Source organism: Adiantum capillus-veneris, chromosome 30 (genome assembly GCF_014529385.1).
Source record: "Adiantum capillus-veneris isolate H3 chromosome 30, ASM1452938v2, whole genome shotgun sequence".
Taxonomy (NCBI): domain Eukaryota; kingdom Viridiplantae; phylum Streptophyta; class Polypodiopsida; order Polypodiales; family Pteridaceae; genus Adiantum; species Adiantum capillus-veneris.
In genome coordinates, this window is record NC_140960.1 from 76,893,855 (window position 1) to 76,911,050 (window position 17,196).

General features: G+C 44.1%; 1 protein-coding gene across 1 annotated transcript in view; it reads left to right on the forward strand.

Moving 5' to 3' along the window:
* Positions 1-843: 843 nt before the first annotated feature.
* The window catches only part of EMB3108 (DEA(D/H)-box RNA helicase family protein), a 163,673-nt gene continuing 147,320 nt past the window's right edge, over positions 844-17,196 (forward strand). Inside the window, exons 1-5 of the mRNA XM_086507086.1 lie at positions 844-909; positions 1,244-1,309; positions 1,823-1,934; positions 2,011-2,219; positions 3,314-3,610. Coding sequence (XP_086363212.1) covers positions 844-909; positions 1,244-1,309; positions 1,823-1,934; positions 2,011-2,219; positions 3,314-3,610 — 750 coding nt within the window. The remainder of the gene's footprint in view (positions 910-1,243; positions 1,310-1,822; positions 1,935-2,010; positions 2,220-3,313; positions 3,611-17,196) is intronic.

Here is a 17,196-nt window from a genome sequence, read left to right on the forward strand (position 1 = left end):
GTCTCTCTGACACTGTAAGCTGCGGGTAAACCTGTCCTGCACCTGTACTGTCTCTCACTGTCCTGTAAGCATAGACTGTGACAATGCCTCAACGGCAGTAAAGCAAAGATGCAATCCCAACTGTCTAACTCATAGTCAATACATCCTAGCTGCCTATCTAAGGGTGCTCGAGGGATCGCTCCAAGACCTATATCACCGAAAGCATCTCAACATTCGAGAATCCCCCAGCTCAATAAAACCTCACTCAACCCTCAACAAAGGCTGCAGTAAATCTGACAGTACATAGACTTCCCACAAAGTTATACATCCACAAATTTCCCACTATATGCTGTAACCGCTGCGGCGGTTGTTTGCTGCGTGACTCACAGCCAACAAACCCTCAACAGACATACATCATCTCTGACACTACATCCCATGTGGAAGTACCTGCAATGTCAGGATGAAATCTGGAATATCAAGCAGCAAACACAAGCTACCCGATGAACTAGTGGATGTCGCCTACAAGCTCTGATACCAATTGAAGGAGTACGAGCGGAAGTGCGACGCAAGAGAGAGTGCGAGAAGAAGAGCGCGACGATATAGTGAACTCGCTCTACTGTAATGTGTAGAGCATAGTGAGTTCTTATTAGGTTTTTACAAAAGAATATGTGTACATACCTGGCGGCCAACCCACTTACCTGGGCGACCACATTGGGCTTTATACCCCAACACGTTGATCCGACGGCCCAAAGCCCCCCACCCGAAAACGCGCCCTTGCCGTAGATCCCATGAGTGACACCCCGTGTCACTTATATATGAGCCCCCCCCGTCACTATATGGCACGGCTACAACCAGGGCGGATCTATGGTGGGAAAGAGAAGCGGAAATTGCAATGCAATCTCAGCCGTCCGTCGATTCGGTGACCTAGAGGTGAACTCGGGGCAAAAATGATGCCCCGAGTTCACTCCTAGTTCACTCGCCTCGCAGAGTGTGGGTCGAACCCAGGACGTCTTGACGAATGCCCTACCATCACGCTAGCGCATGTTGTTGCCCATGCTGGCATGGCACATGATCACACCCTAGTTCACCCCCAGTTCGCTGCATGATCCGACTCCCGAGATTAGAGCCGCCTCGTCCCCCCAAATTTGGGCCCACTTAGTTGTTTTCGCCAAATAGGACTTCCCATGCTTTAGCTTTTGCTCCTACGACGTTAAAGAGGTTTTACCCGCAGCCGGTTGTGGCAGTCCTTACTCTGTCGCTGTAGTTCCTTCGAGCTCGTCGCGGGGCTGTGGCTGGACGCAGGGATTTCTTCTTCTTCGTGTTTGCTTCTGTAAGAGAGAGAGAGAGAGAGAGAGAGAGAGAGAGAGAAATGCGCCTTAAGCATGCTATCTATCATTATTTAAGAACTGTAGTTGTATTCATCACCCGGGTGTCCATGAAAATATTGTTGCTGGTAACATGCTGCGGGTTTTGTTCTTATTAAATTATTTCAAGAGGGATATAAGGTGCCATTCCCTGCTAGAGTATGCTTTCAGCTCACCACCTACTGCTTGCGACATGCATTCAGCTCATCAGCTTGAAACTCATATTCATTTCAAGGCATTGAATAGAGTTAAAAATCTGTTGCTGAGGTCTTTGTCCCTCTATTTATCTCTCCTCTTATCACACACACTTCTTTAACATTCACACGACACTTGTTTAACACACAAATTTCCTGCTTGGTCATTGGATGGGTTTATCTCAAAAAGTCAATACTGACATCTTTTGTTTTAGATAAAGAAAATTGTAGCCTTGTTGATGTGCATTTGTGTTATGTGATCATTGTTTTGCCTTTTCTGATCAGGATGATGGTGCAAGTATTTTGTGCTCCTTGTCGTGCTATACCTTCAAAGTCGGCCTTTCTGAAGCTTCTACCATCGAGTTACAGAAGCACATATTGGAATCACCTTTTCGGCGTACAAGCTTTGCCCCTCACATCGTGCTTTCAATGTAAACGCTATCTTTATGATCACTTCAGATGCCCTGTGACAGCACACTTTTCCTCCATTGCTTCAACATCAAGTTTAGTACAAGGTTCTTCCACCTTGAGATCCTCTCTAGCTTCAGCTGAGATCATTGCATCTGTCAGTGCGGACACTTTTTTTGCTGATGATGGTATTTCTTGGAAATCTCTTGGGTTGGCACAAGACATTGTGGATGCTCTCGAAAGAGCCCAACTTCGACGCCCTTCTGCAGTGCAGGTGTTTTTCTAACCTCCATTTTCATGCACATTGTCGTGAGGGTTCATATTTTTTGCATTTCTTTGTATGGTGTGTAAGCCTTTCTGCCTACTGTGTGCAAAAAAATTGATGACATGCATTTTACAGATGCATGTATGTGTCTCGGTGTGTAGGTGAATACATGCGTGTATGTACATGTGTCATGGTCACAGGATGCTTTAAATTCTGACAAAATGAATGTGTGTATAATTTGTGGTCTTAGAAAGCTACCATCCCTAGGTATAAAACTTGTCTTTATATCATGCATAGTGTTAATAAGCCACTGATGCTGCACATTTATCATTTTAGCCAGTCTCATAGGCCGTGCCAGATTAGATTTATAATACAAAACTCATAGAAGAGTTATCTGATCTGGCTCTCTCTTCCAGGGAAAAACCTTCAATACATCACTCATGCATCCCTCTTTGTGAAACCCAGTGACGTTGACTAGTGGAAAAAGCGTTCGATAGCCCATCGCTACCAGGCTTTTTAGCTCGCTTAAAAAGCTCCAAATACATTTCCATTGCCGTGTCAGTAATTATGCTGTCAGTGAGGCTCTACTAGCACTCACAAACACATTGAACAGCATAATTTCAATGTTACCGTATACGACATTCTCAGAGCCATCCAATGCCCTTGACAATGAGGCATTGAAATTTGAAAGACGGACATATGCACATAAAAAATACTCAAAATTTTTCAGAAAATCTCTAAAAGACTAACATACACTGCATTTTACAAAGGTACATGGCAGATCGCTTGCAACTTTCTGATTTAGAAAAGGAAAGTTTCATGTGCATACCTTCTCCTCAGTTTCAGAACCTTTTGTTGCTTGTATATTTTGCTAAACCTCTAGTTTTACAACAGTTCAAGTTCTCAATTAGCCTCTTTTGTGTTTGTGCATGCTCACACTCTGCACAGGGATGCATGTTTGTGTTAGAGGGCTTTAGCAAATCAAATGTAGCCTGAAGGACATTGCAGAAAATTGGTTGAAATGTTTTGCAAATGTATATTTTGTTTCCAGTTTGTTATTATTTTGTGCACATTGCTCTGACATACGGCTGAAATTTGTACAGGCCGCATCCATACCATTGATTCTTGCTGATGGTGATGTTGTCATGGCAGCAGAAACTGGCTGTGGGAAAACCCAGGCTTACCTTGCACCTATTTTCAGTAAATTGCTGGTTATGAAGCAAAAGGACCTTGAACTAGAAGGTTCTCAGATTCCTGTTCAAAGACAAAAAAGACAAAGATTTGCTCTCGTGCTGTGCCCGAATGCTATGCTTTGCGAGCAAACGATGCAGATGGCAAATTTACTGTGTGATAACTCTGGTACACCATTGCTAAAGGTGTCTGTAGTTTCAGGAGGTCAGGTCAGCACACGCGTGTGTGGGTGTGCTTGTGAGAGAGAGAGAGGGAGAGAGAGAGGTATGTGCCCTCAGAATGTTATTATTGAAAGATGTTTTCTTGTATGAGTGTCTTGTGTGCATGTATATGTATATGTATATATGTCTATATATGTAGAGAGAGAGAAATGAAAATGAAATGTTATAGTAAACGTCTTCAAAAGGCCAAAATGACCTATGAGATCAAACTGATACAACCTTGGTGGATCTAATCCAATGTCTGAGTACAAAAATAAAAATAAAAATGAAGTAAATTGAAAGACTAAAAGCATCATCATCAATGCCTGAGGATCCCTGCATTGGGCGTTGTCCGAGACAGGATTGCATCGGTCCCTGAAGAGCTTCGTCAACGTCCGCCTATGTAAAGAGTCGTACTGGGAGTCTCCCATGTCGTGCTAGACTAGTCCTGATCCTCTGATGGAGCCTCCGTTGATGTCGTGGTCGCCCTCGCAGACGTGGGCATCTTGCTCTCGTGAGCTCAATGGCTCTGTCAACTAATATATCTCTGGTATAGGTGGGCTCTGAAGTCTGCTGTGAAGCATGCTCATGTGGTTGCCGAGTCTCTCCTCTAAAGAAGTCAGCGATCTCCCTCTGTGAATGTCTCCCACTGCTTGATCTCCTCAAGAGACTCTCCTTGTGTCTGCGTAGCTCTAGCAAAAACACCCCGAGGCATTGATCCTCATATCTCATGACTCTAGTCAATGGTCCAAAGCCCTCTCTGAATAGACAATGAAAGCGGCCTCGTATCTCATAGTATACCAGACAATGATAGATCTGATGTAACTCTGTCTCTTGCTCTGTATGACACAACTGGCATATCCTGGCCTCTGATGGTACTCTCCTAAATCTGTCAGTCTCAATCTCTAGCTGATGCGATGATGTGCGCATTTGACCAATATCACATCGTATCCCATAGGATAAATGAGTGTCCATATAAGCCGGTTTGATCACATATCAATCCTCTGTTAGTTGGAGAAGGTGCTCTCTATAGAAAGCCGTCTTCGTGCCCAACTGCTGTGTCGGCTGTATTCATGTGCTCCTGGTATCAAGGTGAATCAAATCTTCACGTATGAGTCTACCGATCTCTGTCCGTGTGAGAGATAGGGAGGGTGCATCCAAGGAGTACTGGAACGGAGGCAGTCTATCCATGCTGAAACCATGTGACTGAAACCATGATGTCATCTGCTCATACCAACTTGTTGTATCCCCCTGTAGCGCTAGCTGTCGGGATGATTCAAGGGCTAGTCGAGCATATTTTTCTTTGGGGGGGTCCCTTAAACTATGCATAAGAGATACTGATGTAGTAAGTGCCTCGACCACGAGAAGGGGGGCAACTAGCTCGGCTCGAATAATCTCACGTGGCATCGAGGCCTTAGCTCGAATCATCCGAGAGATGATAAAGACTAAAGGCCTCTCCATACATCTCTATCCATCTGTGCTACTAGATCTGCCATGGTGGTCCACCGAGGGTCCCCAAATCTGAACCCTGTTAAGCGTAGCTGAAGCCACTAGAGTGTCAAAAAGCCAGAGCTCTTTAAATTGAACTTGAACACATCTTCTCCAATCCTCCCAAGGCTACATAAGCTCTCACTACTAGAAGCTTTGCAAGTAGATCTCTGGCATGTATAAAATGCTATGCTACTAGGCCATCATGATCATATGCTCTCCTAGTTCTCATCCTGTCAATGGCCTTCTTTACCATCTTGGCGGTAAAGAAAGCACCTGTGTGGGCATGGCTCTTGCGGATCCGGAAGAGGTGGCTGCTTCAAGACTGTGTAGAGAGATAGCGAGAAATCAATAGCAACACACGAACAAAAACTTCAAAATCACTGAACAATAATAGAGTTGACACGGCTCGACGTAGTTTTGTGCCCAGAGGTATTGGCCCCAAAGTCTGGCGCCCCTTTCGGTATTTCTTTATCATTAATCATTGCAAAGTACAACTCCCGAGGGACCTCTGCTCTCAGACTCTGCGTCCAGATGCTTTGCAGAGTGAAGCCCCAGGAGCTCTTTTATTTTTACAAGGGATGCCCAAAAAGCAAAGCCCCAAAAGCATTCAATTCAAAAAGCACTAAACTCAAAAGCTACTAGCCCAAAAGCTGCCAGCAAAATTTACGAAAATCCGTACTGTGCCACGTCAGCAGGTGTTAGCGCTTTTTACAGAAATCCGTACGGCAGTCGTCAGCTCCATTTTCGGGTCTGTTCGTACAGCCTGCTGTCCGTACTGTTTTGCCACGTTATCTGGTCCTGGCCGGGTGGTAATGCCACGTCATCAATTTGTGACATACCCCCCTCTTGAAAGAATTGTAATTGTCCTCGATTATGCCTGCAAAATCAGACACAAGCCATAAACCAGTTCAGTAGACATTGACTCTAAGTGCCGACGCACTAGACGACACAAATCTAGCACTTGTACAAAGACGACAGTCACATCATATTCAAATCAAATCACATATAAATCCATCCAGATCTAGGACCATGATTCCTGGCAACGTGTTTAGAAATCGCATCTAGATCCACATTGGATCTCACTGACGTCGGATTAACTAATTCTTATTGCGATCATGTCCATAGAATCTCAAGACCGAAATGCTGCAGTCATTTCGTCTTTCAAACCTGCACTCAAACACAATCACACGAGTGAGCACAAAAATGAGATTCATTTTCGAGAATTCCCATGTCAAAGTACTTCTTTCATAATGTCATCCAACAAAATACTGTTAGTCCATCAATATCCCTGAAATCCAAAGGAAAATCAGTGACTTTATTTCATTTGGGTAACTTGTGACAAAGGAGCGGAATGACTCCTCTCTTGTGTAGTCCCGTCTGCACTAGATTCAACCCTACTGATCTCTGGGATATTTCGGAATAGTCGAAGCTAGACCGAAAGTCTCAAGGTAAAGTTCCAATATCTCTATCCACTTCGCATCCAATGCCGGATAGTTCTTAACTAAGAATTGCCGTTCACTTTACCTTTCTCTTTCCTTTCCTTGTGAACCAGTATCTGTTCTGGATCAAGAATCTCCTCGCTATCTTCTACTTTAGATTGCTCAAGCTTTCTGTCGACTGGCACCTCACCCTTGAAAGGTTTCAAGAGACACGAAAAGCATTGTGAATCTTCCAAGTTTCTTGCAACTTCAGTCTGAAGGATACATCACTTATCTTCTCTTGAATCTGGAAAGGGCCATAGTACCACATACTTAGCTTTGGAAAGAGCCGCTCCTTTCCCTTTCTTTTCCTAAGGTGTGCTTCCTAAAACCGTAAGAGCACCCAATCATCTTCCTTCAACTGAAAGTCACGTCGATGTCTATCAGTTGCCTTCTAATGCCGTGCTTGAGACTTCTCAAGAGCTTCGAAAACCTTGGCAAAAGCAATGTTCAAATCTCGCGTATATTGATTTGCTTTAAAAAAAAATCTTGTCTTGGGTCTGGGGAATTCTAGGATCTACCAGTCGATTCCCTTTTTCCTTTCTTTCCTTATGCCCTGGGACCCTTGCCCTTCCATTGGTACGTTAGTCTCAATCATCAGAACCTTGAGACGCACTATCATCTGATCCCCTTTTTTTCGGAATCTTCTGATGAACTTACATATGGTTCCCTTAGTTCGTCGGAATGTTCGGATGTGCTACTATTTGATTTTCCAGAATCTTGCGATGAGCTATCATCCGGTTCCCTTGATTCATTCTTTTCATTGGCAGACTCTTGCCTTGTTGAGGTGGATACTATTTTGTCCGTAGGATAAGTCAATGAGCCGACATGCGTTCCAAATCGTTCCTTAGCATGTTGCATAAGTCTTTGAATACAATCAAACTTCTGGTTTAGACAATAGTATCGCAAAACCTCTGGCAGTAGTCATCCAATGTATCTTTCCCAATCATTTTCAAGTGATGCCAAGCCGTGATGGCATTTCTTGCATATTCATATGATATCCAAGTTGACGTGAAAATTGTCTTGAATTTTAATCATGTCGCAGGTGCTTCTTTGCGTAACAACAATGTAGACCACCATGTCTGTATAGTTCCCTTGCAAGTAAGATTCCGCCTTTCGCACCCTGGAGTGATTTTGTGAACCGTCCTCCAGAGAAGGCGACTTCAAACTGTTGTACAAACTCAAGGGCTTGATGGGTGTCCTGGTAGCCTAAAAACGTCTCAATCCTGACGGCTTGACTCCCTTCGTGAACTCCTTGGTTTTCTTATTGATCTGGTCATTCCAGAAGAGGACGAGTTCTCCTGTTAGATTTACACCACTCAACTGCTTCACTCAGGTCTAGGGCATACATGTACGACTAGTGTGCCTCCAGGCTGGCCACCCTTTGCATATGCATATAGACTGTATTGTTTGGTTGCCCACCTTTGGGCCGGCCGCCCTCATATATATTTTTTTTCTTGTTGGGTCGTGGGGGATTTTATCTGGCATTGCTCTACTTCCCCCATGGGCATCGATTTATGGGGCCAAGGGAGTACCCACTTCCATCATCTGGTCATTGTGTATTGGGTCTTCTGCTCATGGTAGTCATGGGGGGAGATCGCCTCCTCTTCCCCTACATCAGCGTTTGTGTTCTACTCTCTCTCTCTCTCTCTCTCTCTCTCTCTCTCTCTCTCTCTCGCTCGCTCGTCGGATAGACCTTTAAGGTCTCTTCCTACGACGTTAAAATACTCTTCTTCTCTTGGGTGTGTGTGCTAATAAAAGGAGGAAAATGGTATAACCTTTCTATCACCGAAGTGTGGTAGATTGGTTATGCCATTTCCCTCTTGAATAATAGGTCTTGAGTTCAACTCTCCTCGTCGGATAGACCTTTAAGGTCTCTTGGAATAGTTTCCTACGACGTTAAAATACTCCTTCTTCTCTCTCTCTCTCTCTCTCTCTCTCTCTCTCTCTCTCTCTCTCTCTAGTGTAGCCATTTTTTGACCTAGTAGACATCAGTTCACTCTTTTGATTATAACTTTTTCATTCGAACTCCGATTTGGGTGATCTATAGCCTCAATTGAAGAGCACGATGCTCTCTACGCATTGATGTAAAGACAAATTTTCAGAGTTATTGAAGGCATTTTTGTAGCATTTCTGAAGTGAACAAGTTTAGGAAGTTGACTCTCATATCTCATTTTATATACAATGTCTTTCGGCACTCGCAAGGGTTCTTCTTCTTCATCAAGGTCCACAACCGTTGTGGAAAATGATCCAAACTCCTTAAGTGTGGAGATAGCAACACAACCACCCAACCAACGACATCGGAAACCATGATCATGGCATATTTGGTATCGTTGCAAGAGACCGTAAACAAACAAGGCGAAGACTCACGGACACTTGCAATGAAGAATGGCACACTAAGGGTACTTGTGGTTGAGAATGAGAATATCAAGAGAACTTTGAGATACAAACAACACGTTTGACGCAACTTGAATATGAAGTCAAGAAATGTAAACGCTCTCGTGTGGACTTGAATGCTTTGAAGGAGCGCATGAGCAAAGTAGAGTATGACCATGTATTGAAAGAGGAGAAATATTTGACTCCATGAGCCGGGATGTATGTGACATGAAAAATGTATGCACAAACAAGTCTTGGGTTGATGTATGTGGTAACCATGTGGTTCTTAATTCCTCACTCATGCAAGCTATGGTTCAAACAAAGAATGTTGAGAATGTGGATGTTGAGGAGTTGAAGGAACGGGAGCGACGCATCAAGAACATTGTTATTTGTGGAATTCTCATAGTTCTAACTTCTTCTCTTGCCATTGTTATCGAAGATTTCTTCAAAACCCACTTTGGCATGTTCGGAGTCATGGTCTATGGAGCACATAGAGTGGATAAGCAAGGAGCTCCTTGCTCGGAAGAACGCCAATTCTATGCACCATGCCGGATGAGACCAAACGAAAGATTATCCTTGATAATAGTTGGATCTATTTAAGGGATACAAAATGTTTTGTATGTAAAGATCGCATTATTAAGCAACAAAATATGCATCGCAAGGCATATGAAGAAAAGAATAAGAAAAACAAGGAGATCTCTCACGAAGAAAATGTGCTCAAGGAGGAGGCAAGTTCCTCGAGCAAACAGGGATGCGCGACATATGAGGCCGAGTTACAATTAAAAATATGCTTTTGGAATGCGGGGGTTTGCATTGATGAAATAAAAAGCAAAGCAGATGCTGTACTTCTTGTTGAAACTTCGGAACATGATACACAAAGGATTAACGGCTTGGAAGATTACAATGTACATTCATTGTGTGGTCAAAGAATCTCAAGCAACGAAGAGGGCAAGGAGGGGTAGCATGTATGGTTAAGAAAGGATTGGAAGATATTGTATCAATTGTAAAAGATGACAAGTACAAACGTTATGTATGGCTTACATGTAGAAAACATAATGGGGATAGTGTGATTGACTATATGCTACTCTTCGAAGCCATCATTAATCGCATATAGAGTTTTATGTTTGGCCAATGGACCCCGGAATCAGACCATCGGACTTTATGTATTGACCTTGCATGTGGAGAAACAACTAAGCATGATAATCTCAGCCAAAGAGAAGAGAAGTTATCACTATGTATGGATATCAAACGGGCACCAATGTACATTGAAATGGTCGAGCAAAAGTTACGGATGACAAAGCTTCAATATGATACACCATGGGAAACTAAATGAGAAGCTTTTAAGAAAGTTATTTGGTCTTGTGCCGAAGAATGCTTTGCCATAAAGTATCTCCATGGTATCAACAAAGATAGATCACGCAGAAGGTGGTTTGATAAAGAATGTCAAGATGCTCGAACGTCCTTGATAAAGCTTGATGCAACTATGGACAAAGACAACTATCAAAGTCATTTGCATATATATAAGGCATTGATTCAAAAGAAGAGAAGAAGATCGGAAGTAAAGCAACAACTTTTTCAAGTCCAAGAAAAGGCACGTGCATGTATGTCACGTGACACATCCAACCCTATGTGTCCGTGGACAAGCTACAGCATGACTAGGGTTCGGTTCTGTCAAGTCAGTTTAGAATAGGAAGTGATCTTGCACTTTTGTGAGTCTGTTCGCAGACCGTGCATGTCCAGACACTTAGAGTAGATGCACATCCTCTGGTTGCACACAACATGATCATCAGATTTCCATCAGAACCCATCAAGAGCATTTTTACAATGCATAGATCTACATGCTATTTTTTCTATTTTTGACATTTTTTACTTATTATTTTTAAGTGACTTTTGTTGGAAAGTAGGTAGGGCAATTTTGCTAAGTTTGTATATAAGCAAACCTAGCGCTAGCACTTTTTGGCAGAAGAGGCAGCGGCAGCAGGAGCACCTTGCTCAACAAGCAACTTCTCAGCAGAACCCCATCAAAAGACCTAGCGTTTTGCAGATTGCAAGACCTAGCGTTTCTGGATGTAGCAGAACAGAAGCACAAAGCCTTGGCGTTTTTGCATTGCAGAGCAGTTTCCGCATTAGCAGACACAGCAGAACCCCTTCACGACAACAAATCAGCCCTGGCGTTAGTGGTTTTCCCCCAGCAGCAGAATTCAGCCCTAGCGTTTTTGCATCAGCATCACACTTCAGCGTTTTGCAGATTCACCGCGACGGAACATCAAGGAACACCAACGTTTTCAGTATCCAACATTCAGTACCCGCAGTAGAACCCCCGAACCTCGCAGATCTCACCTTCCCGCAGTAGTTCCTCGCCGCACGGTCAGATTCCGCAAGGTTTATAGATTCAGCCCGGAAAACGCAGATTTCAGCATCTGCGTTTTCAGCGCGTTGTCGTTGTTTCGTCGCCATCGACATCGTCATCGACATAGAGTCAGAATTCAGCAGATAAAGATTTGCAGATTTCAGCCTTAGCATTTCAGATTTCAGCCCGTCTCGTCGTCGTCCTCATCGTCGTTGACATCGTCGGCAAGTCCAAGCATTGTAGAGAATTGTGCAATCATAAGTAGTGTAACAAACTGCTGACGTGTCAAAGCCTAAAAAATGGAGCCAACTTATAGATGCCGGCCGAGGAGCCTAAACCCTAAGAAGAACAAGTAACAGAAGAAGAAGTCCTACCGACTTATGGGGACCCTGTCCAATGGGGCCCCAAGTGACATAAAGGATTAAAATAAAGCAGGACCCGCACACACGCAAAAATTGATGACGTGGCAGATTTTTGAAAATTGCGCTGGCATGACGTGGCAGACTGTACGGATTTCCGTGATTTACGTTGGCAGCTTTTTGGCTTTGCTTTTGGACCAGATGCTTTTGAGTTTGAAGGCTTTTCACTGTAATTGCTTTTTAGGCCAAGGGCCTTTAAATATGAGGTTAGGGCTCATTCTCTGGCATGCTTCCCGGAGAAGGTGCAGAGTTTGGAGTACCGGCTTGTACTGAGTTGATGCAATATAAAGAAATACCGAATGGGGCACCAAGATTTGGGGCCAATACTCTCTGGGGTGGAATTCCGCCACTGCGTGTCGCATGTCGTCTCTCTCCCTCTCTGTCAGTTCAGTTGTTATTGAAGTGCTAAAAGTCTGTTCAGTCTGTTCTTTTCTATTGGCACGTGGTGTCCGTCTTGTGACAGTGGTATCAGAGCATCAGGCGTGTGCTTTTCTGAAAGCATACCGGTCCCACAAAAGAGCAGACAGAGCTTTATTTGAGGTATCTTTGCCCTCCAACCCGGCCACTCCCACCCTTACTTAAGCCACACACTCCAAGTACTTGGCAAGCTTTCAAGAAAAAAATTTGTCTGAAGTGATATGGTTTTTGACATCTTCCTTCGGAGTGCAACTTCTGGCAGAGTGGGGTATCCTGAAATGCTTGCCATGGAAACCCTAGTAGATTATAACTGAAATTTCTCGACATCTCTTAGTAGATGTCTCTTCACGAGCAGATGACCTTGGATGTTCGGTGTAATTGCTATCTCTTGGGACTACCATCGCCGCCAATGAAACACTGTCTGTCCAAGAGCTGATGGACCATGCTGTGCTCGGCTACGGCCTCATGGAAGGAACCTAACCCTAATTTTTGGTGCAGGTTTCAAGATAAAGTCAGTCGACTTTTCGAGCTCAACTGATGTCGAGATTGCTTTTTAAGTTTGAGTTCTGTTTGATCTTGTTCGGTGATCCTGTTTGGAATCGGTTTGAAATGGATGGTATCTGTTTTGAACCTGTTTTGGTGCCGATTTGAATTGTTCGACTCTGGTTTGATACTGGTTTCAATGATTGGTGATTTTACTCCTGGGTGGAGAAGTGAGAAATACTGTTTTGGTATTGTTTGAAAACCTCGGAACGACGCAGGCCGATGCCTGGAGAGCGTTTGGTTGTATGCTTGAACCTCCAAGCGACGCAGACTGCGGTTTGGGGAGCGTTTGGTTGTACAGTCCTCTGAGCTCATGGCCCGGACCTTTTTAGGTTATTTGCGGGGAGAGTGACAAGGTAGTTGTTGAGTAGCTTCATATCGCAGACTGTTTGTCTCGGGGGAGTGCTCAGCGGCGTTGTTTGTTGTGTCTTGTAACATGCATATGTGTTACATTGTGATGTGCCAATTACTGAATATTCCTAATTGGATGAGATTGCCTGGGTATGTAATTTTAGTGCATCAAGACACATATAGAAGATCAGTACGGTCTGGGTGTGATGGCTAATTTTACTACGCCGGAATATCAAGAGTTCCGATCTAGACGAAAGGAGAAGCTAACTCCTTGATCAAAACAGCCGAAAGGAGAAGCTAACTTCTTGATCAAAACAGCCGAAAGGAGAAGCTAACTCCTTAATAAAAAGAGCAAATTGATTGTCCCTCAGAACGTCTCTCGGAATGACCCTCGGAAATTTTTGAGCTAACTTGAGTTGTTTTGCAGATATGCTGTAATCGCGAACGATTACTCTCTTTGAAGAAGGGGAGATGTAACAAACTGTTGACGTGTCAAAGGCTAAAAAATGGAGCCAACTTACAGATGCCGGCCGAGGGGCCTAAACCCTAAGAAGAACAAGTAACAGAAGAAGAAGTCCTACCAACTTATGGGGACCCCGTTCGATGGGGCCCCAAGTGACATAAAGGATTAAAATAAAGCAAGACCCGCACACATGCATGACGTGGCAGATTTTCGAAAATTGCGCTGACATGATGACGTGGCATGTTGTACGGATTTTCGCGTTTTGCGTTGGCTGATGACGTGGCAGGCTGTACGGATTTTTGTGATTTACGCTGGCAGCTCTTTGGCTTTGCTTTTGGACCAGTTGCTTTTGAGTTTGAAGGCTTTTCACTGTAATTCCTTTTTAGGGCAAGGGTCTTTAAATATGAGGTTAGGGCTCATTCTCTGGCATGCTTCTTGGAGAAGGTGCAGAGTCTGGAGTACCGGCTTGTACTGAGTTGATGCAATATAAAGAAATACCGAAAGGGGCGCCAAGGTTTGGGGCCAATACTCTCTGGGGTGGAATTCCGCCACTCCGTGTCGCGTGTTGTCTCTCTCTCTCTCTCTCTCTCTCTCTCTCTCTCAGTTCAGTTGTTATTGAAGTGCTAAAAGTCTATTCAGTCTGTTCTTTTCTATTGGCACATGGTGCCCGTCTTGTGACAAGTAGACCGCTCTCGCCATAGAAAGTGGGGCCTTCGGAGGAGGGTTTGACAACATTCTTGTGTCGTATTCTTCTCTCTCTATCTCTCAGTCTCAACACCGTCATTCACAATGTTTATCCACTTTGTTTGTGTCCATTGCACTCTCTCACTAAAGGAACGGAAGGCTCTCCCTTCCGTAAGTAAAAGGAACCCTTGAGCACAGTTCGGACCACTCATCTTGAGCAAAGTCCAGCATTCACTTCCGCTGCACCTTACATTGGTATTAGAGCTTTGGCAGTGTTCTGTATCACTCAAGGAAAGAACCACAAGAATTTTTTTTGCTTGTTGCGATCGCACGTAACCCAAGATTTCTTGGGCGTGTGGATTCCTAATCGTGTTTTTGAAGAGTGACAGGAAACCCAAGAAAGAAGGGCTTGTCCAACCTCCCCTTGTGCCTCTTTTCACTCATTGAGAGCGGACCGTGCACTTAGCGGCCGGCCAATCGACGTGGGGTGGGAGAAAGCAACCTTGGTGTGAGCGCAAGGCCGCCAAGGGGTGCATCGCGGAAAAGAGCAGAACTCGAGTGAAGAGAAGATCCTTCTCTAACACAGATTGCAAGTGAAAGAAGAACCGCAAGAACCTCAAGACTCTCAAGACCCTCAAGAACCCCAAGAACCAAGACCCGCAAGAAACCAAGTTCCTTGTGAACTTAAGAACCCAAGACCACAAGAACCCACGACTTTAGTGGATGGTCATTACTCGAAGCGGAATGGATACTTCGCTTGGAAATGATGACCATGAGAGAGGCGAAGAAGAATTTTCCCCACCAAGAGGTTTTTCCGACCCTCTCCCTTCCCCATCTACGCAAAGGATTGCACTAACTCCTATGGAGGCTTTCGACATGATGATGATGGACAGGAAGTTAGACCGCGAAGCAAGAAGAGCAGAAAGAATGACAGAATTTGATGTGAATGTGCAGAAAGAAAAGCAGAAATGGATCGCGAGAACAAAGCAAGAAAAGCCATGAACGATTGACACATGGAAGAGATGTTGCGACTCTTTTCTCAAGTGCAGGCACAGATGCAAGAGATTCGGGAAAAGGAGACTCTCTCAGTCTCTTCTTCTCCAAAGCAAGACACACAGGATTTGCATGATGAATTGCATGATAATGATGAGCATGATGATTTGGATGATAAGGACAAGCTTGATGATTTGCATGATCGAGATGTGATTTCTCAGGCGCATGATGGTTTGCATAAAGATGATGTGATTGTTCATAAGGATGATGGTTTAGTTGACACTTTTTCTAGTGAAGCTAACCTCATTGCAGATTCGATAGATCACGAAGAACCGATCTTGGCTCTCAAGTCGAGGTCCAAAGAACCCCCACAGGAAGTATTCTGTGTCGAATGATTAGTCAGTATGCATTGTTCGAGTGTTTCATTCGTGATGCTTTCCTGTATTTTAGTCACCGGTCCTTATGTAATTCCTTTTCAAAGGCATGCCATATTGTACGTTGAGCACGATTCACTCATGAATGAGCACGGATGTATGCGGAGTTCTCATGAAAAGATGAAATGTTTGCATTCAAGGAAGTCACATTCCATGTCTCTTCCTTGGCATGACACATTCGTAGAAAGAGCACAAGAAAGTATGAGCACCAAGCATGGGCATTTCCGTTGTGAATTGCCATAGTTGATTGATTTAGATCAGAAAAAAAAGATTCGATCTCATTGTTTGCGTGTGTGATGAACGGTTTGACACTCCGTCTCTTTGTTCATCTACATTGCATGCACAGTCTTTGAGGAAGACTAGAATTTTTCCAGTCACTTTACTTGGAAATTGGAATGGGTATGTTCATGTTTTTGTTGGAAGTGGTTTCAGGAATTTTCAGCTTCGGAGATTCTTGAAGAAGGTAGACGCATGACTATAGACGACTTTGAAGCAAGGAAGGAGACTCAGATGACTTTGTGGCAGAAGAGGCAGCAGGAGCACCTTGCTCAACTGGCAACTTCTTAGCAAAACCCCATCAGACCTAGCGTTTTTGGATGTAGCAGAACAGCAGCACAAAGCCTTGGCGTTTTTCCATTGCAGAGCAGCTTCGGCATTAGCAGACACAACAGAACTCCTTCACGACAGTAGATCAGCCCTAGCGTTAGTGGATTTTCCCCAGCAGCAGAATTCAGCCCTAGCGCTTTTGCATCAGCATCACACTTCAGCGTTTTGCAGATTCACCGCGACGGAACATCAAGGAACACCAGCGTTTTCAGTATTCAGCATTCAGTATCTGCAGTAGAACCTCACCTTCCTGCAGTAGTTCCTCGCCGCACGGTCAGATTCCGCAAGGTTTACAGATTCATCCTGAAAACGCAGATTTCAGCATCTGTGTTTTCAGCGCATCGTCGTTGCATCGTCGCCATCGACATCGTCATGGACATAGAGTCAGAATTCAGCAGATAAAGATTTGCAGATTTCAGCCTTAGCATTTTCAGACTTCAGCCGTCGTCGTCCTCATCGTTGTCGACATCGTCGGCAAGTCCAAGCATTGTAGAGAATTGTGTAATCATAAGTAGACCGCTCTCGCCATAGAGAGTGGGGCCTTTGGAGGAGGGTTTGAAAACATTCTGGTGTCGTATTCTTCTCTCTCTATCTCTCAATCTTAGCACCGTCATTCACAGTGTTTATCCACTTTGTTTGTGTCCATTGCACTCTCTCACTAAAGGAACGGAAAGCTCTCCCTTCCGTAAGTAAAAGAAATTCTTGAGCACAGTTCGGAGCACTCATCTTGAGCAAAGTTCAACATTCACTTCCGCTGCACCTTACAATGTGGAAGAGTTTGAAGAAACTTGAGGGGCAAGCATCATGCTTGTATGAAATCACATGCAAATCATCATGCTTGTGAGAAATCACATCTTGATTATCATGCAAATCATCATACTTGTGAGAAATCACATCTTGATCATGCAAATCATTGTCATTCAAATCAGCATGCTTATCATCATGCAAATCTTGTGTGTCATGCTTTGGAGAAGAAGAGACTAAGAGAGT